The sequence below is a fragment of the Macrobrachium rosenbergii genome, chromosome 25 (assembly GCF_040412425.1).
Source record: "Macrobrachium rosenbergii isolate ZJJX-2024 chromosome 25, ASM4041242v1, whole genome shotgun sequence".
Taxonomy (NCBI): domain Eukaryota; kingdom Metazoa; phylum Arthropoda; class Malacostraca; order Decapoda; family Palaemonidae; genus Macrobrachium; species Macrobrachium rosenbergii.
In genome coordinates this window covers 30,691,201-30,713,100 of record NC_089765.1, presented here as the reverse complement: position 1 = coordinate 30,713,100, position 21,900 = coordinate 30,691,201, and the positions used below count along the sequence as shown (strand labels likewise).

Sequence of the window (21,900 nt, the reverse complement as noted above, 5' to 3'; positions counted from 1 at the left end):
AACACTACACTGCCAAGGAAGCGTGAATGGCGACATGGTGATCAAAGGGATTAGGGAACGTACACATGCGAGTCCGTACACTCTGTTGACACATATGATAATTATTTCATAATATTTGTGACAATGTTGCTGTAGGTACTGTAGCTTATGTACAATTTTATGATTTATTTTAACAATAAAAAAGTTTAAATAATTTGCATCTCCACATTCACGATTTTTTTTACTTAGATCCACGTATACTAGCGATCAATTCAAAACATAGTTGGAGGCACACCACACCGCTCGAGTAAGGTGCCGACCTCTACAATTTAAAAGAGTTCTAGGTTTTTATTTTCGTTTTATTAGCCTTTTTTTTAGATAACATTAATTTAAGTTTTTTTAATGTTTCTATTATGAGATTTTTAATTTAATGTCACCTTTATAGTTACTCTCTGGGGCTTTACAAATCTGTTTGTTTCTATTCAAGACCATTACCCTATCCTGTGAGAAATATATTTAAAATCATTCTCTATAAAGATACAGTTTAATACTGTACCTTTACATTCACTTGCCCCTGTCCAGCTCCCCCACGAAAATTATAGTGTCACTACTTTACTTCATTTTTATTATTGAACATTAACATGTTTCTACTTTGCTGCGTTAAACATTGATATTTGACAGGTTACTACGTAACTTTTTTTTTTAGCCTCTTAACGACTAAAACATGTTCAAATGTCCGCAACTGAACGACCACAGGTTCGGACTTTGGAGTCATTATCTCCCAGTACAATGATACTCCCCACGTACTTTAAGAAAGGAGTATTAAAGTGATCCTTCCAGAGGGTAATAGTACCCAAAAGAACAGGAGGGAAAGAAAGAAAAAATACAGTGGAAATTTCTGTCATTTAAAAATAGCCATGTCTTAGTTTATTTGTGGTAACAACACTAAAACTTATTTTCACAAACAGTGCCGCCTGCAAGAAGTAACAATTTTGTAAGCTTTTGAGGAGTTTGTAGATTTTCTCTGTTGAACTCAAGATTAATTTGTGTATGGTCTCTAGAGCCCATTTCAAGGGGTTAATTAATAAGTGGCCTGTCACATTTTCACATTTATTCCTCAAAACCTCCCTAAATTGCATGTATCCTTCACATTTTTATTCTGTTCCAATCACTGGGATAATGGCAATCAACTAAAAATAAAAAGGTCCATTTTTGGTACCACATACAAAAAAAAAAAAAACTGTAAAAATTCCAGCCTCGTGAGTTTTTCGCTGAATAAATTTCCTCACATAAGAATCCAATGTAGCACAACAAAAGGATCTGACCAATCCCAAACGACCATTTTGTTTATCGTAACCAATATCATTGTCCAGTCTTTGTTGTACTGTACCTACAAAATTCTTCAACCAATCAACCAAAACGCAAGCTTGCGTGTCTGATGCCAGAATTTGTCACAGGTTTCACATAGAAATCTCACCAAGCGCTAATAAAAAAATGCCAGTCTTTTGAAACTGCATTGCGTTTTTTTTAGCATTCTGCCATGGCTATAACAGACGTAGTTGGCCCAGAGACGCTGGGAGTCTTTAGCGGTCTTTAGCACTAAGAAATTTTCTTTCAGTATTTAGCATGATAGATATCTAATGATTGCATTTATCTTTTATCTTCATATTTCATAGTCTAAAAACGACTGAGTTTGGATGTTGATAACCACTTAAGCAACGTTCTGATATCTCTTTAAGACTGGAATATACAGTTGTGTACAAGATCATCAGGATACAAAGATACTGTATGCTAGTATTTTTTTTGTGGGGGGGGTGGACTTTTTGGTGGTGTTTATGAATAAAACCGGAAAACCGGATTCCTCCTCACTGTAGCCATAGTTTCCAAACAACCTATGTATACTTATGTATATATGTATATATAATAATGGAATTAACATAAGTGATAGGTGAAGTATTTAATTTTCAATTTTGGAATATTGGGATTATATGCTTATATATTAAGTTTCGGTAAAAACACTTTGGTGAGTAATGGCCGAAATATCTATAGATAGATAGAATATAATATTTAGGCTGAAGGCCAAGCACTGGGATCTATGAGCTCATTCAGTGCTGAAAGGGAGCTTGAGACTTGAGAGTAAGAGGTTTAAAAGGTCTAACAGCATGAAAACTCGCAGCTGCACGATGAAACAATTATTAGAGGAGGGTGGAAAGTAAGATGAAGGAAAGAATATGAATGGAGGTACAGACTTAGGAATGAAAAGGGTTGCAGATAGGGGCCGAAGGGACGCTGCGAAGTACCTTATTGCCTACAGTGCACCGGGTGAGGTGCAATGACGGCACTAACCCCCCTACAAGGGAAATATCTATAGATGCAAATTGTTTAAGGTTGACCACCAAAGCATATTATCAACTGGCACGTGTAAGGTAGCTGAGATGTTCTGAAATCTTCAAAAAGGTGGTTGAGGAATATGATTACATCAGACCTATTTAAAATCTGCTTGCATAATAGTGTTCCAGCAACAAATTGCAACCAGAAGCGATCATTCAGTATTTTTGCCTTTTAAGATGATATTAGTCCCACGAATGGCAAGAGGCTGGACTTTTATTATATCAGTGAAAATGAGAAGCCTAGGAGAGTTTGTTCATTCAAAGCAATAAGCAGAAATTCAAATAGTTAGATATAAAAAATAAGAGTAGAGGAGAACAGTGCAGGTACCCAGCATCGGTTTGCGTTATGTCGATTTACCAAGCCAGGGTTCCATCTCCATTATCATCTGAGAGCCAGTTGCCGATCTTTCAAAAAGACCTCTTGAGGAGAGAGTAGCAGCCAAATGCCATCCACAACGACAGGAGAATCTTCTATCTGACAGAATTGTTCTGAAAGCGTTCCACTGAAAAATTATGGTAACAGCATCAAAATGAAAGGGAATAAATGGTATCAAGTGTCTCATTTCAGCAAGACCTGAAAGATCAACTGCTGAAAATGTTTGGGGATTTCACACATATGTTGAACTGTAGCGAGGCAGTTAACTGCTATGACAGGGATTCAAGGATTCGTAACCATGCAATAGGCTACCAGCTGGTTGTCATTCTTTTTCTTTAAACAGGAACTAAGTGTCATGGATGACATTGTGACCACGACATATTTTAAATATAAGTAATGAATTTGTCATGAATCAACTGAAATTTTAAGATCCCTACATCAGAACAAATCCAATTGGAATTTAGTTCCTGATTCACTTACAGGAAGAATATCAACATTCGAACTGGGATTCAAACTGATATTCTCTTGCAGCAAATTACCTAAGTGAGGATTTCGTTTAATGTAGGTTTTTCAAAGGTGCAAACCGAGAAACAAGGCAGAGTTACTGTCTACTGGGACCAGAATTCAAACACAGTCTATGAATATTGAACATTTGTTTTCTTCTTTTTCCTTGTTTAAAGAATCAACTTACTTAGACTGGGTATGGAAGTTACTGTTTCTCTATGCAGGTGAAAATGATAGTCACTGATAGAGTTTAGTTAACCACTTCAACATTCCAAAATACATAAGAAATATATACATGCCCAAAAATTATCATTGTACAAATTTCTTCAATATTCTAATGCATCTATACTATAGTAACTATTACAGGTATCACCTAATATACACTCAATTCTTCACGATTACAGGTATCACCTAATATACACTCAATTCTTCACGTAAAATATATATATATGAACATGAAAGTGACATTATCTTTTATGAGAATATACACAGTTCCAAAATAACAGTCTCCATTATACAGAATCCTTCCTCTCTGGAAATCTCAGAATGGAATGCTGAATGGATACTCAGGGTGATTTTGTACTCTGGAAAAAAAAGATTTTGGAAACGTTTTAGTTAGTAATTCATGCCTTTTATATACAACAGGTAACCTAGATACTGTACTAAATTAAAATTATTTTAGAAGCAAGGTGGAATTAACATTAGACAAGTAAAAAATGAGCCGAAGAAACTTCAGCGCAATCGAGTTTTCTGTACAACAAATAATGCTGTATGAAACTCCCAGCCACGGCCCATGAAACTCTCAGCCGCAATCCATGAAACTTTCAGCCATGGCCCAGTGGTGGCCTGTGATGTTAGCACCTACAGCAGTGCCAGATGCACGATCATGGCTAACTTTAACCTTAAATAAAATTAAAAACTACTGAGGCTAGAGGGTTGCAATTTGGTTTGTTTCATTATTGGAGGGTGGATGATCAACATACCAATTTGCAGCCCTCTAGCCTCAGTAGTTTTTAAGATCTGAGGGCGGACAGAAAAAGTGTGGACAGACAGACAAATAGCCATCTCAATAGTTTTCTTTTACAGAAAACTAAAAATGTAACCTACTGATTTTAGTATACTAAAATTTCATGGCATGAAGAAAATTTGTGAAGAAATAACTACAAAACAATATTAGTCTTATTCTGTCAGCACAATTTTTTAAAAGCTAAATCTTTTTATGAAACAAAACTAGTTTTTCATGCAAACCCATCAGTCATATACTTATGTATCCACATTCATAGTTTTCGAATGTACCCAGACACCACACTCCTTTGTGCAGCAAACAAAAGATCAGTATTAGCAAGACATATGCACCACCTGAAGCCGATTCCCATCGGTTACTTTCTTAACTTTTCATGTAGTCTAGATACAAGCCTGCATGTTCAGCGGTCTTGGAGGTGGGAATTCATTACAGGAGGGATACGTTTGTGTGCTAAATACTAACCTTTCTCTATAAAAAGTTCATTTTGTTTCATTACAACCCCATCACTCATATATGCACAAATTATTTCCCTGATGCACAAAACTACAACTGTCTTACCCAGGACGAAGCTGGAAATTGATTACTCGTCCATCACCTCCACGGTCAAGGGCATCGAGGTCTGCCATGTCAGAAGGAGGCAGTTTAAAATCCCACACCTGGAGATTTGAAAGTCAATATTCAAACAAAACTGTAGTACACAACAAATGAAACAACCGAATGCACGTATGCAATATACAGTGTACTATACGGTCTCTAAGGGATGACGGATATCTGAACGAAAATGACATGCCATTCTTTTAAAAATTTGCCGTTGATAGAATCAGCTTAAAAGCATGTAACAGTTGGTTCCATATGCTCTGACAATAAGTTAGATTAGCAACTGAATTCAAGGTGGAAAATCTGACATAAAAACGATAGTGACGATTGTAAATCTCTTGGCAGAAGCTACGTTAACCTAGGCAATGCACAACTCAAAATAAAAACAAGGTATCAGAGAGTAGACAAATATCATCAACTAACCTGAAAGTTCTCTTGAATCCTTTCTGGACTGACGGATTTTGGGATGACAATCAATCCAAGCTGAATTAAATGGCGAAGAAGAATCTGCGCTGGTGTTTTATTGAGACGCAAGGCCATCGAGGTCACAACTGGATGCTCTATAAGCCGCGGATATTTCTCACTGTCATCTCTGAGAGTTAGAAGGAAGCAGTGTGTACAAAACACTTTATCCAGCACAACACTCGTGATAAATAATGTACATACACATGTCCTTGAAATTAACACGTAACTTTTTCGTGGATTTTCAAGTCACAGGAACATATATTTACAAATATTGTATCTAAAAAAGATAGGAGTGTAGGCCTACTCTAGCATCACGATTATCTCTCTCTCTCTCTCTCTCTCTCTCTCTCTCTCTCTCTCTCTCTCTCTCTCGTTAATTGCTGTTCTCGTATAAAAGTCATTGAACAACCCAATCTGATAAGAAACACTATATATATTGGCAGAGTAGAAATTATACGTTAACATTCAAGGTTTGATTTAACAAGTTTTTTTATTTCCAGCTATTTGCAGTTGATAAATTTAGCAGATATGTCACCTGTGAAGATGTGGTGCTCCAAGAGGGCAGTAGGCGCAGACAGAAATATCAAACTGTCGACACAGTGATCTTAAAGGTTTCTGTTGAAAGTAAGCATGAACTTCTACTTGAAGGTTTACTGGTTTGATTCGACACACTGGAAGAGGCAAAAATATTCCTTTAGCATAATAAAATCTAAAGAAGACTGAATGCCTCAACTGACATAGACTTCTGAACAGAAGAAGAACGCACGTGACCGCCAACTGAAAAATGCATCTTCTAAGAAGCTCTACTGATAATGACGTTACTAACCACAGTCCAGGCTAACTGGCGCTGGTACTTACAATACTTTATTACAGTATCCTAATAAGACAATAGGACTCACTATGACTGTATAAGACCGACAAAGGACATTGTTTACGTTGAAACTGTAAAGTCCCCACTAAGCGGGTTTTCTATGGTGAACCGCCCGTTTTCTACGGTAACGCTCCTACGAGATTGGGTCAAGCAAAAATAGCCACATTTTATCTATGTAAATACGTAGGATATCTACTACAAATTCATTTGCTCCTGTTTTTTTTTTTTTTTTTTTTTTTTTGCACATGTGTTAGAATATTGTTGTGTCAATTCTTGTTAACTTACCTTTTGTGTTACTTGTATTTACCTATTAAAATTAACACCGAGAGTAGCTGACCTCGGGTCACCTGTATCCTACTGTATTCCTCTGTGTGACGTCCGCACGCCACCTTATAAGCGGCCTGCGTTCTGAATAAACCATTACGGGCTGCTCTAGGAGCAAGAGCCCGTGCTGGCACAAGACCAGCTAAATCTAAAACAACTGAATAAACCAGCAGTAGGCTACATGTCCACCTGCTCATTATTTTGCACCTCATAACACTACCTAGGCTCCCACGCCGCCGGCTTGTGTAGTCATCCTATCTAGAAATGTACTGTAAGTATTCTATATTATTTTACCCTTAACTGTAAACTAATCTTTGACAGTGGCTACGGGTTATACAGCAAACAGTAACCCTTGATATAGTTTCTCTTGCCTGGTACTTCCAGGTGCCTATATTTGGAGACAAATGTAGATTATGAGAATGAAATTGTGAAGGGTTAAACACGAAAATATAAAAGACGTCCTTTTAACCAAAAAGTTCAGTTGATTTTAACATCTCATTATCAAACTGAGATGAATATTAGTAATACTAAAAACCTGAGGACTTGACTAGAATTTACAAATAGCTTTGAAACACCATCGAAGAGATGCATCATTGTCAGCACTGAACAGATGTTTCAAAACTGTCTACGAATCAAATACCTCAAATTGTTGGTTTTCATACATAAGGTTGAAATATGCATCTGAAATATTAGAACCAAATATGCAGCAGAAAAACCATCATCAAATAAACTTTAATTCACTTAGATAAATTTTATATGTAAATACGAAATAACATGTTCAGTTCTTCATATTATAAGAATGAAAACTTTTGTCAGGTGAACATTTTCTCTAAAGTGTAAAATTTGTATCGCTAAATATGGTTCATTACCTTTCATGATTCTCTCAATCTGCTTACTGTTGAAGTTTGACAGCCCGATCCCTCGTGCTCTTCCTGCATCAACCTGTGTGGAAAATATAATATACATAATATGGCACTACATAAATATAATCAAACATGATAGGCTATTTTCTGGTTTAATTGGTGATTTTATAGCGGCAAGCTAATAAGATCCAAAAACAGTGTCTAAAAAAGTGTTAAAAGACTTATCTGCAGTGAAATGTCCATGAATTAATAATCTGGGCTCCAGTTTAACTGCAATTCTCGTAAAATTCTGCCATAGTGACTGATGGCTGTGACTCCTACTCCCACACAGAAACCCATTCATTTTAGATGCAGTATGTTTACTATCTTCTGTCTTCTGTTAAATCATTCAACATGCATACCCGCTTCCCGCCTTGCTCTCTCTGTTTCACTTCTTTTTTAATTCTGTCCGCTTACTAAAGATTATCAAGAAGGATATCGAATGCCAAGCCATAAATGAAAATATGACGGACAGATAACCCTAAATCTGTTGAGCTCTAGTCTAGAAGAAGCCAGACTACTGAACATTACAGAAATCAGAAAAAATAACAGCTTTGAGGCAGAATGGAAAGCCATTGAGCAGGTGTACTGGTGGATGAGCGAAAAACTATTGAGCAGGTGTACTGGTGGATGAGCGAAAAACTATTGAGCAGGTGTACTGGCGGATGAGCGAAAAACTATTGAGCAGGTGTACTGGTGGATGAGCGAAAAACTACTGAGCAGGTGTACTGGTGGATGAGTGGAAAACTATTGAGCAGGTGTACTAGTGGATGCGTGGAAAACTATTGAGCAGGTGTACTGGTGGATGAGTGGAAAACCACTGAGTACGTGTCCTGGTGGATGAGTGGAAAAGCATTGAGCAGGTGTACTGGTGGATGTTATACGACTAAAAATAGTAAGCACTACACTTCAAATTAGTAAGCTCTCTTATTAACCAATTGCTAGAGTCCTCTGTAAAGAAAGATGTAATGTAAACTTGATCATGTGTTTCTGTTACGTCCCCACTGAAGCGAAGCAATGAGGTCCTCTACCCTTTTCTTGCTAATGTGATGGGAAACATTAGTTAACAACCAAATGCATAATCCTTAAGACCATAACCAAACGATTATTAATCTCAATCATTTTATGTACAATACTTTTAGCTACTACAAAACAGCTTCCATTCTTAGACTTTATAGGGTTCCTTTTATTTTTGTAACATCACGTTTTTTTTTCCTAATTCATTCCTCCATCTAATACCTACGGCATCTGAGAACCTTTCTTGCAAACCAGAATATGTCTTAAATCTTGACTTTCAGAGACAAGATTACTGTTACAGTTTGTACAACTGAACCTACAGAACTTCGTGTTGCTTAACTCGCAAGTCACTAATTCAGGTATAAACCTCCTCTCTAAAATTTTTGCCTCCTGCTAACCCTTGGTATGACTACAGTACTCTTCCTCTGCCATTAGAAGAGCGAGTGCATCATTCATTCCGAACCTCTCCTTTTTCTGCTGCTACACATAACTTTTGTAAACAGACAGGGAAATATTGCACTTCCCTACTTCAAGAAAGGTAATTTTTCTCGACCAAGGAAAATTAATAATCTTAGTTATCTCCAAATAAAAATTCTCGTCCTTAATAAATAAAATCACTGTCTTCTATGGTCTGGAAATGAAGACACAATATCTGCACTTTCTGAGTGGGAATTTGGGCGCGGGTATGGAAGTTCAGAGCTGACCACATCTGAGCAGCAAACACTATTTGCTAAACTACCTGCTGAGGACAGGATTTTGGCTGAAAATCAGTTCATCATTTCCAATGTTGATGATCTTTTTTACTTAAGTTATTGCCAAACTCTCCTGGTTGTATGGCCTGAAGTACTATTTCAACCTGCATCGACATTCAGCTGTGGTGAACTATTCAAACATTAATGATTGGGAGTGACATATTCTTTTAACTCTTGGCATTACTTTTAATGGCAAACTTTCATTTTTGCAAGACTTTAAATCATATCATCTAAGGTCGCCAAAATCAATCGCCATTGTGATTTCTGCCATTGGTGGAAGATACCCTATTTGTCTATTCTCTGTAAGATTTATTTCAATGAAGAACTACAATTGCCTTCGGTACTTGTGCAGGACAATGAGGGTTACTCATTTGAAAGTGTGCATTCATGTCGCTGAGCTACTACACCGCCATTTCTTTTCAAAGTTCAGATTGTTTCCTCGAGGTTATGACACCACTTTCCTAACCTGTTCTCTTCCTCTTTTTTTTTTTTTTTTTTCCCCTCAAGACCTGAGCTAAGTGATTGTGCTGGGTTGCCACCAACCCACTGGCTCTTTTTCGTGTATACACGTGAACAAACATAAAAGAAAAGAAGAGATCTCTTTTTTTTTGTGCGGTAAATAATCATCAAAAGAAGGTATTCACATAAAAATGAAAAAATACATACACTTAAATCATTAAAAAATTCGTTATGAGAAATATATATCCACTGAGCAATATATCCTTGAATGCTACTTGCTTTGGGTATGCAATACACAATGTTTACTGATGCCATAATTAGAGCGTCATCAACCAATTAGCATTTAGGGAAAAGTTTAAATCTGTCCATTACTAAAATGATGCTTCGGTGGTCAAAGTTATGCAAAGCTATACAGTATGAGAAGAAACATTGCCTTTTACACTTACTTGTTGCTCCATAACCTTGTACACTGCTTCCAAGTCAGTACTGAAGTCTAGGATTTTACCTCGTACGTCATCTTCACCTTCAGCTAGAAATAAATAATTGGTGATACAGTGTTATCAAATTACAATTTACGTGAACTGACGGATAGATCTGCTTATGTAAGAAGTCCGGACTGTTTCATGTAGTGTATATTGAAGGGTCCAGTTATATAATAATGCTATACACTTACTATCAGAAAAACCAAAGATGAGCCAACAATACTGGGTATGGAAGCTGTGTAAGAAACGTACTCAGGAAATCAATAAGTTTTATCGAAACAAGATGGACAAGATTGGCTATTTCCAGTCCAACAGTACTAAGCAATGTTAACTGTCAACGTCGAAGATAAAATAAACAAATTTATCTCAATGAAAGAAAAATAATTTGATTACCGCATACAGAACTGTATTTTTCCAAATGTCATCGGTGTGTAGGAAAAAAAACATGTAGTCATTCTTGTTCAAAGAGACGTAGCTAGATCACAGCATTGAAATTTGACCTTTAGGTATGGTTATTGATGGTGACAGCAGAAAGACTTACGAAGATTTGTTCTAGCTCTTCTGCAGGTTATATATAATCTTATATCCTAAAATTTTACTGGAAATAGATCAATAGATCGCTGGAGAATAACTGAATAAAAATTTACACCGGGAGACTCATTACCTTTCTAGACAGTGCCATACATTAGCTATAAAGCAATCAGGTAAAATGAAATCATCAACAAGTGAGCACTAATTACCTTTGGTGCTAGAAACCACCAAAGATAATTATTGCTCACTTGTATAATCAATCATTTTCAGCCCTCTCAACTGTGCATGTCCTATGATACGACATTCAAAAAACAAAGTAAGGAAGGTATATATTCAAGTCTGAGTTTGAACTGAACCTTAGCAATGATGGAGAGTAATGAAACTGGATGAAGGGGTTTATAAGTTCCTTTCCTTTACCAACCTTACTGATATTGATGGTAAAAATAAAAACTACTATTAACTTAAATCCCATTTTATACCTTAATCAGCCATCTTCAGATAAGGAATTTGTGGCAGGCAAAGGTAAACATCAATAACTCAAGTTAATTTTGTCAGTAACACAACCGTGTAAAATAGGCAAAACTATACAATAGGCATGGTATGAAAATAAAATGAACCATAAAGCACAAAATCTGCTCAAGACTACTAGTTTCATCATTGAATTTTAAAAAGCTGTTTAACCTAAAAACAACATCCTCTCAAAGGTCTTGGATAGAAAATCATTTCCAGCCAACACCCAAGGTACCCAAATGACCAACAGAAATATGATTGGCATAGACCAGTCTTTGAAAATGCAGTTTTAAAAACTGAAAAATTCTTATGAGGATAAAGGCAGCTTCTCCACCTACTGCCTATTAACCCATGGCAGGTTTATTTCAAATTCTCCATGCTATTAAGAAACTCTGGAACATAAATTTAGTGTCCCAGGCTTTTGGCATTTTGTTTTGTGACGCTGGTGGCAACAATATTGAAATTAGGAAAGAGCTTTCTTTGGAAGGTTTTTCTCTTGTATAGTGCTGGAAACCAGCAAAATAAAAAAAAGAAGCTTGTTTTGAATTGGAAAAAGGAAATCACTCAGCAAGTAGGCAAGCTCTTGGTTCAAAAAGTAAACACGTAGCAGGAACACAACATTTTCCTTCCAGGAAAGCAGAAAGATCGACGAATGTTGGCCATGGAAGAATCATAAGTTACCCATCTGACGTATCTCTGCTGAAATATAGATCATGGAAAACAGCCAAGCATTATATGTTGCAGCAATGGTCAAATCTATAATTACCACTGTTTGGGGAAAGAACGCCAATTCTTAGAACTATTTTGTCAGAATGAAGACTCTAGGTTACTGCTGGCATCCAAACGAAACAGTATTCTAAAAGTGGTAAATCAAATGATCTGAAACAATACCCTAAAATATTCCTTACAAATGATACCTAGTGTTTTGGTAAGAGCAACGCCAAGTTAATTATAGCATTACTTCGGTACAGTGAATAATAATGACAGCATGGTATACAGATGATTATTAAATGGTCTTCGCATTCTCCAATTTAAATTTCATACCTCGAAGTAACACATCAGTGACTAAATCACTCTAGATCCCAAAGTAGGAGTGCATATCATAACCGCAATGAGAGTTATACTAAATTATAAGCGTACTGTAGGTCTACTGTCTTTCTTACTGTCTATGCCAACAGTCTTGTCACTAGTAAATACTGAAAACAATGGTCCTAGTGCGCTACATCTTAGAACATCTAACATGATAGGTGTGGATAAAGGTTCTCTGCTGCCAGTCATTTAGAAACTGCAATCCAGTTGGGTACGAAGCCTCAAATATCTAAGTTGGAAAGTAAATCAAAGACAGCACTGAAATCAGTTCGAGCAACTTTTGACTCGTCTTTTATTTATTTAGTTGTCTCAGATGTTGCTAGTTAGACTTATAAAGGGCATTAAAAACTGCTTTCGGCAAAAATGATGACTGTCAGGAAACAAACACCTAAAATGCAGGTACTTGTGCTAAACTATAGCACCAACGTTTCAGAAATCTTAGGCAGCACTTGAAGGTTAGAGACTGGTCCATAATTACTGCAAGCAGCACTGGGACCAGTGCTGCTGTTAGTCCAACTAGGCAGCTATCTAAACTGCAGACCTTACAGGGGCTCAGACTGATCTTTTTTGTTTACAGATAAACTGTAATAAGAGGTTCAACGAAATTATTAAAAATTGACCTTGAATTCTTAAGAAATGCAATGTGTAACAGAAGAAAATCTGTAAATGAATATATTTCTGAGAATCTAATAAAGTATAAAAATATATTCTAAGGTGAATATGAGTAATATGTGCAGTGTGTAATAAGCTGTTTGGCAGGGGTCTTTTGCTTAGAATGGCTGCTCACTTCCGGCTACAATAAATTCCTAAGAACTGAAAGAGCATTTTCCTTACTGTTCGAGATGATTGGAAGGAAAGGATCTCTCTCTCTCTCTCTCTCTCTCTCTCTCTCTCTCTCTCTCTCTCTCTCTCTTGGCTAATTTATATAGTTTCTCTCAGATCTAGATGTTTCTGGAATATGCATGCATTATCAAAAATAATAGTCTGGGAATATCTTGAATAAACAGATTATGAAAAACCTCTCAGAAAATCATAGTCAACATGTTTGTAAACGCCAATAAAAATCATTAATATATCACTAATACCATAAGAAACAGGTGTTTTTTCAAATTAATTTATGTACGAAATAAGCTAATATTTTGTCAATGGTTCTCGAACAAAAGAGAAAATTAAAGATATCATCTATTCTCGAAACTGCAACAGAAAACAGTGCTTTGGAGCTGTAGAAATAATAAGAACACTGTCATGAATTGTATTTTGAAATAAAGTATGAACCAATTTCAAGAACATAAAGAGTTATCTAATATAAGAAAAACACTGGTAATAATACTAAATGCCCAAACCTGGATGTTATTTGGTTTTTGCTAGAAATATCTATGTGAAACTTAGAGCACTAGGAATGAATGAGTACGAAGAAATCCAATAGAACTGTACGTTGAAAGGGAAATGATTATTGCAACCACATTTTGTAAAAAAAGAAAAAAAAAGAGGAAGATGAGAGATCAAACATCAGCGAGCACAGAAGCTTCAGAGTCCGTTAAGAATGAAAGGGTAAGAAGAAAAGCCGGAGTTATAATTCATTATGATATGGTTGAAGTGAAGTGGAACTGGATGGCAGCTCAACTGGCACAGTCAGAATTGTGATTTTGGGTGTAAATGTTATTTAAAACATTAAACTAACAAATATGGAAAACACAAATGACGCCATATTTACGTATTGCGGAGATCGGAGCGTGAATCAGATACAAATCCACGTAATCAACCTTCAGCTTCTTCAGCGACTGACTGAGGTACTTCTCTACATCACTCGGTCTGTTACCAATTGGAGGCAGCTGAAAAAGAAATGAAAGAGTAAAGGAAGAATTCTTTGTGAAGCGAGTAAAATAAAGGTACATTACGTGTGTCTTACATGTTCTGCACCATATCACGAAAGGGGGGGGGTCTAAACTTAACATTTATTTGCTTCATTATTCTATATGCAAGGCAAAAATAACCAGCGATGAAGTTTACTGCTGAACAACTCTTTGGCACTGTCATCTTCATAATGATTATAATAACTGTACTGTTACAAGCAAGCCAAAATACTTCATAGACGTTGATAACAACAAGAAAGATAATAGCACAAAGATCAGCTCAGAATCCTGTAAACAGCAGGCCACTTAGAATATCAATTGTTTATTTCATTCTCTCCCATATAAATCTTGCTAACTGAAACAGATGAGTTCTTGAAGTGGAATAAACTTCCCACACAGAACATTCTTACATTGTACAACACATCAATATCTCAGCTAATAATAAATATATGTATATACATATACTGTACATACACACACGCACACACACACACACACACACATATATATATATGTCTATATCGTTATATTATATTCTTTAGTTATATATGGTGTCAATGTTTTATGGTACTTGATGTTTTATATATATTTCTATATTTTCTTGACGTAGTTGTTGGTTACTGCACTCCTGTTATCTTGTTCCTGCTGTCTTTTGTGTCCAAATGAGTGTTGCAGGACTATAGACGCAGTGGTAAGAAGGCAGAGGTAATGCATTGCATCCAAGATTCTCATTTGATTTAATTTATGACGTTTACATATCAAGATAGGTTCTGTGAGGGAAAGATCACGAACAACTTAATCACTGGTCTTTGCACTTTTTGATGTAAGAAAATTGATTTAGAAAACCATGGATGCCTTCAGCCTGTATTGAATATTAAGGGTCCAAGCACCTGCAGTATGTAGAACTCTGGTAACAATTAATTTCTTAGTTCCTAGCTATATAAGTCAAATATATATATATATATATATATATATATATATATATATATATATATATATATATATATATATATATATATATATATATATATATAATATATATAAGTCAAATATATATATATATATATATATATATATATATATATATATATATATATATATATATTTGACTTATATAGCTAGAACTAAGAAATTATTTGTTACCAGAGTTCTACATATAGGTGCTTGACCTTTAATATTCAATACAGGCTGAAGGCATCCATGGTTTTGTAAACAAATTTTCTTACATCAAAAAGTGCAAAGACCAGTGATTAAGTTGTTCGTGATCTTTCCTCACAGAACCTATCTTGATATGTAAACGTCATAAATTAAATCAAATGAGAATCATGCAATGCATTTCTAGGCAACACACAAAAGACAGCAGGAACAAGACAACAGGGAGTGCAGTGGTGAACTACGTCAAGAAAATCTAGAAAAAGTGGAAAATCAAGTGACCATAAAACATTGACACCATCGTGTAACTAAAGAAGATAACCAACAAAGACTTCCGAGCCAAAAAAAAATACTGATTTAATTTGAGTGCGCTTTTGAGCACATTGTGGCAAACTTAGAATAGAGAAACGCTAAGGAATGGTTGTGCTAGGATTAATAGTGATCATAATCATATTCACGTAAGTTTTATTACAGTGAAAATCCGGTTAACACGTGTGCATAATATGAAATACACTGAAAAACAAAAGAGCAAGTAAAAAATGCGCCCAAGTTTCTTCGGCGTGATCGAGTTTTCTGTACAGCGTATAATGCTGTATGAGCCACGGTCCATGAGGTTTTCAGCCACGAGCCAGTGATGGCCTATCTTACAGCGTTGCCAGACAAACGATTATGGCTAACTTTAACCTTAAATAAAATAAAAACTACTAAGGCTAGAGGGCTGCAATTTGGTATGTTTGATGATTGGAGGGTGCATGATCAACATACCAATTTGCAACCCTCTAGCCTCAACAGTTTTTAAGATAGTTACTATGATTACTATAATTTCAAAAACATATTAATACTGTAGTTGCATTACTACACACACACACACACACATATATATATATATATATATATATATATATATATATATATATATATATATATATATATATATATATATATATATATATATAAAGTATATATTGTGTGTATGCATGTGCTTCTGCATGTACATGGAATAAGAAATAAAAAAGGCACCATATGTTATTGTCATTCTGTAATCGATGAGTTTGGTTATGACTTTGCTCCCTACGAAGTTGCTCCTCTCACCAAGCATCATTCATCCAGGGTTTTCCAAATAGGTTAGTTTACTTACATGGGCATTTCATAATCTTGTATTAAATTCTGGCTTTTACTAAATGTTGGCCAGTATCCTTCCTTTCTAATCCTGAATTATTTTTTTTAATCGCAACCAATATCAATGGAAAGCTAAAGCATGAATGTGGACCTCATATGAAATTTACATCTGACTCTGGACTTGAGCATATGTTGTCATTTGATCTAAACATATGCCTGGAATACTTAACCTAAAGACCCATTTTGCAATTACTGCTATTCACATCACGCATATTTGTTCCTTTATTACGTTATGTTATTACTTGTTTTCATTTGAATAGGGTAAATAATGTTTAGCATAAAGTTATCCATGCTATCGTGTTAATCAATTAGCAACAACGTCTTTAGTATATAGCTTTACTAGATGGAAAAACCATAGGGGAGAGAGCAGCTGTGGAGTGGAGGAAGCCCAGGAACCTTGACACACAAGTCATCATCATCTTAATAATAACAAACTCACAAATATTCTCAATACATTTGCAAGTAATAAGTCCTTAAAAGATTTTCTCTAGAAAGATATTATCTTAGTCTTACTTTAGTAGTGATGAAAAGCTCTTCTCTGGATACTCGCCCTGTAGTAATCCATTGCCGCAAAACATCACCAATCACGTCTTCATTTTCGTAGAGGGCAGCAGTGTCAATATGCCTGTAGCCGCACTCCAAAGCCGCACTGACTGCCTTTCGAAGATCATCGCCTTTGCACTGAAATTGTTAGCAAACAGTATTATTATTTTTATTGTTATTTCAGTAGATGAAACCTATTTACATGGAACAAGCACACAGGGGCCATTGACTTGAAATTCAAGCTTCCAAAGAATGTTGGTTTCAGCCTACCACTGCAGACTCCACACTGCAGCAGTAACTTACCATGATACAGAGCCAGTGATTTTTTTATCGCCCTGGAGGAGACGCGAACCTGCGACATCTGAGTGACATACCATGACACTAACCACTATTCCAGCATATCAGTAATAAAAAACACTATTCTATAAAAAAAAAATAGTTTGTTTCATCACGAAATACATTACTTCATATTATTAGCTCCATTATGTGTCCAGGCAACCTCCCAAACAGTTCACAAAGAAGGCCGCCAAATCCACCTAGCTGACTTCTCCTGTAAGACATCACAGAAAATAAAAGCTCTGGGAGTAACTTTAGAGACTCTGAAATCCCCTGACAGAAAGTTGGGGGAATACATAAAACTAGCCTTGAAAGTGAAGAATTTTGTTACCTGGGAAACGCTGGTTATCAAAGATATAAAACATCATTAGCCTACCTTAGTAACAGGAAAAGTAAAAGCGGGTGAGGGAGGGGGTAAAAAGTAAAGTAGAAAAAGAACTTGTCAATATTCTATAAAAATAAGCTTAGTAATATCAAATTAACTTTTTGGGGGTGATCACAAACGGAAGTGAGTGCGATAGGTGATAATGAAAGTGTATAACATTTAAAAGTATACTTATACAAAATGATTTCAAGTATCTATTGCAAAAAAGTGAAGTCTTAAAGAAGTAAAGCTAAAGACTATTAACATACTTAGAAAAGAAAAGTTCCCTGGTGGGCTCGTAAATGCCAGGAAGCTCACAGAACTATGAGGTCAGCTTGTAAGGTGTCAAAGAAACGAGCAGGTAAAAGTTACTGCTACTTTATTACAGATCCAGGCAGCTTATATTTGCGGCCGACTGACGCCGGGCCGTGAGAGAGACAATGGAATTGACTGTGACCTGAGGTCGAAACAATAAACAATAATATGCAGTGAACGAGTACAAATTACAATACAAAACATACAGAGCTACAATATGGATACAGTCTTGATGCCTGTGAATGAAGAAACATGTGATACACAATGTGTGACATTCGTATAAATACCATAAAGTAAAATGATTAAAATGCGTGACCTGGCACGTTTTAGGCGTGACTAATTGAGCTTGAAGAAAATGGGAAGTCACCAAAGAAAACAAGCTCAGCGGAGACTTAATTAATGGCGCCGCCGAAACACTATCCTGGCGCCGATGTGGTGACTTTACAAACACTCCCCAAGACGAGGGACGCGCCTGACTAATCCCTGTATCTGCTGGGACGCTGAAGGGTGCCGCGGCTCCTTGAAGATAACGGAGGGGCCTCCCGCCTGTGAGGCTGCTGGTTGGGCGGTCCTTCCTGGGGCGGCGCTGCGGGGGTGAGGGCGTGCTGGAGTGCGTTTGGGCGGAAGGGGTGCTGCGTCGCTGCCGGGACTCTCCGACAGGAAGGCGGGCTTTAGCCGGTCTATGGAAACCCAGTCGTTCTTGCCTGGGAGTGCCAGCTGAACGCCTTGCTGTTCCGCTCCAGCACGCGGAAGGGTCCCCTGTAGGGCTTAGTTAGTGGTGGACGGACGGCGTCGACTCTGACGAAGACGTGGGTGGCGGATGACAGCTGTGGCGGCATGAAGGTGGTTGCTTTGTCGATGTATGAGCGCCTGCAAGGCGAACTTGCCGCCACGTCGCGGAGCCTCTGCAGTGATGGGGAGTGGCGTTCATCCGTCACGAGCTCTCCGGCACCACGAGGGGTTCCCCATTGGTTTGTTCAGCTGCGGATGGGGTGCCATCGGCTCTGGGGGCGGTCCTCAACCCGAGGAGGACCCACGGCAGCTGATGTTTCCAGTCCTCGGCGGCAGCGGGCCATGAGGATGACTTTAGGGACCTGTGGAATCGTTCAGACCAGGCCGTTGGCCGCTGGGTTGTACGCTGTGGTGGTGTGGTGCGTGGTTCCCAGCAGTTGAGCCAGGGCAGACCACAACTCGGAGAGGAAAGCGGGGCCCCTGTCGGTTGTGATGTGGTCCGGGACGCCCGGCGGCTAACCCAACTGGAGAGCAGGGCCTCAGCGCGCCGCTGGCGGTGGCTTCTTGCATGGGTGTGGCCGGGCCACCTCGTCGAACGGTCTACCACCGTCAGGAGGTATCTGGATCCGCCTGATGGGGAAGGGGCCCGACGACGTCGATGTGGATGTGGCGGCAGCACCCTGGCTGTGGGAACTCGCCTACCCCGACTGCGTGTGACGACCCACTTTACTGGTCTGGCACTGCAGGCACTGTTTTGCCCAGGCTGTGGCGTCCTTTTGCACCCGTGCCAGACGAACTTTTTGAAAGCAGTTTGGCGTGGTCCTGCCGGAGGGTGTGAGAGGCCGTGAATGATGTCGAATACCTGGCGGCGTGAGGCTGGAACCAAAGGGCGGGGCTGGCCTGTGCTGATGTCACAGAGCAGGCTGGGGCCTCCGGGCGAGGGTCACATCCCGCCACTTGAGGGATGTGATGGCGGTGCGGTATGCTGGGGTTTCTGGGTCAGCAGCCTGTTCTCTGGCAAGGTCCTGGTAATCTACACCAAGCTGCACTGCGTTCAACTCGACTCTGGAGGGCGTCTGCTACGGGATTTTTTTCTTGCCGGGAGGTACCTGACGGAACAGGTAAATTCGGCTATGGCTGAGAGGTGGCGCTGCTGTCTGGAAGACCATGCGTCCCCCTGCTTCGTGAAGGCGTGAACCAGTGGCTGGTGGTCTGTGAAGATTGTGAAGGGCGTCCTCCAGGAGGAACTTGAAGTGCCGAACTGCGCTGGTACATCGCGCAGAGTTCCCTGTCGAAGGTGCTGTAGCGGGACTCTGCGGGACTGAACTTCTTGCTGAAGAAGGCGATGGGCTGGGGGGCGCGTTGATGATTTGCTCCAGAACAGCACCGCAGGCGACGTTACTGGCGTCTGTCGTCAGCTGGAGGAGCCTTGGGATCTGGTGTGCCAAGGCGGTTGCCTTGGTGAGGGCGGCCTTCGTCAGGAAAAGGCCTGCTGCTGGCTGGGTCCCCAAGACAGGGACTGGTTGACCTTTTAGGACTTCCGTCAGGGGCCGTGGTGTCGCGCGATCCCGGGAATGAACCGCCTGTAGAAGTTTACCATCCCAAGGAACTCCTGGACGGCCTTGATGGAGGTGGGTGTCGGGAACTTGGCTACGGCTGCCACTTTCGATGTAAGAGGGCGGACGCCTGTCGGAGACACCTCGTGACCCAGGAATTCTGCTTTCTGGACGCCGAAGGTACACTTGTCAAAACGGACGACGAGGCCGTTTTCTTGGAGGCGCTGGAGGACTGCTTTGATGTGCCTCTGGTGTTCGCTGTGAGACCTGGAAAATATGAGAATGTCGTCGGCGTAGCAGACGCAGAATTTTAGGTCCCCAGGATGCTGTCCATGAGCCGCTGGAAGGTGGCCCGGCGTTCCTCAGCCCGAAGGTGGAGAAGGCGAACACATAGGACCCGAAGGGCGTGATGATGGCTGTCTTTGGTATGTCCTCTGGCGCAACAGGTACCTGGAAATAAGATTTAAGAAGGTCCAATTTAGTGAATATTTTGGCCCGTGAAAGGAGGCCGTGAGGTCTTGCATGTTGGGCAGAGGGTAGTGGTCGGGCTCTGTTGCAATGTTGAGCCGCCTGTAGTCGCCGCAGGGTCTCCAGGAGCCGTCCGGTTTCTGCACCATGGTGGGGGAGGCCCATGGACTGGAGGCTTTCCTGCAGATGCCCATCTGTTCCATCTCCCGAATGCTTTTTCGCCTCCTGAAGGCGCTGAGGGGGAAGCCTGCGGAACCGCATGTGTCGGGGGCCCTTTAGTCACTATATGGTGGTATATGCCGTGCTTGGCTGGGGCCCCGGGACTTGGCGGCTCGGGCTTAAACACCTCAGGGAACTCCGACAGAAGGTGTGCATACTGGTGGGGGGCAACGGCGCTGATGGTGGGTCTGGGTCCCGCCGTTAACGGAGAGACCGGCAGGAGTCGGTATCGAGGAGGCGCTTGCGCCCCACGTCGACTAGCAGGCCGGTGCGCCAGAAAATCGGCCCCCAGGAGTGGGGTTCCTACGTCGCGACGATGAAGTCCCAGGAGTAACTCTGGCCAAGGATGGAGATCGACAGGAGCCTGGTGCGTAGGAGAGGATGGGGGTTCCGTTGGCGGCCGTCAGAAAGCGGCCGGGTCTGGTGTCTGGTTGCGGTCCTCTCTGGATGCTGGGAAGACCGATTTAAAGGCTCCTGTGTCGACCAGCATCATCCTGCCGGAGACGGTGTCGCCGGCGTAAAAACCTAGTTTTTGAGGCCCTGGGTTCTTCGGCTGCCATGGCGGCCTGTCCTGCTGGCCGCCGCCACCCCGTTTTGAGCGGTTGAACGAGCAGGGCGGCAGGCAGTTTCGGGCGTCCTTTCCGAACCACTTGTGGTAGCGACAGAAGCCGGGGACCTCCATCTGCTGTGGTTCGGTGGGCGTCTGTTGGCGATGGCGTTGACGGGCTGCTCTACGTCCTCTTCAGGCTGGACGGAGCTGACCGGCTGTGTGGCCGGTTTTAGCCGCTGTGAAGCCTTGACGGAGTCTGTGAGGTGTTATGCCGCCTCTATGAGGTCCTCGACAGGCATGGTGTAGGGTGAGCGATCTGGTTGCGTACTTCCGGGAGGAGTTGGCGAAGGAAGATTTCCGT

The 21,900-nt window shown here is 39.9% G+C and overlaps 1 protein-coding gene across 4 annotated transcripts in view; it reads right to left on the bottom strand.

The window, feature by feature from the left end:
* Nucleotides 1-3,493: 3,493 nt before the first annotated feature.
* Nucleotides 3,494-21,900, bottom strand: part of LOC136852531 (1,5-anhydro-D-fructose reductase-like) — a 149,209-nt gene continuing 130,802 nt past the window's right edge. For all 4 annotated transcript variants that reach the window (XM_067127255.1, XM_067127257.1, XM_067127256.1 and 1 more), the window contains 8 exons: nucleotides 16,970-17,137; nucleotides 13,987-14,104; nucleotides 10,107-10,189; nucleotides 7,400-7,472; nucleotides 5,871-6,006; nucleotides 5,294-5,462; nucleotides 4,832-4,929; nucleotides 3,494-3,833 (listed from right to left, as the gene is read on the bottom strand). In XM_067127255.1, coding sequence (XP_066983356.1) covers nucleotides 3,791-3,833; nucleotides 4,832-4,929; nucleotides 5,294-5,462; nucleotides 5,871-6,006; nucleotides 7,400-7,472; nucleotides 10,107-10,189; nucleotides 13,987-14,104; nucleotides 16,970-17,137 — 888 coding nt within the window. In that variant the 3' untranslated portion in view covers nucleotides 3,494-3,790. The remainder of the gene's footprint in view (nucleotides 3,834-4,831; nucleotides 4,930-5,293; nucleotides 5,463-5,870; nucleotides 6,007-7,399; nucleotides 7,473-10,106; nucleotides 10,190-13,986; nucleotides 14,105-16,969; nucleotides 17,138-21,900) is intronic.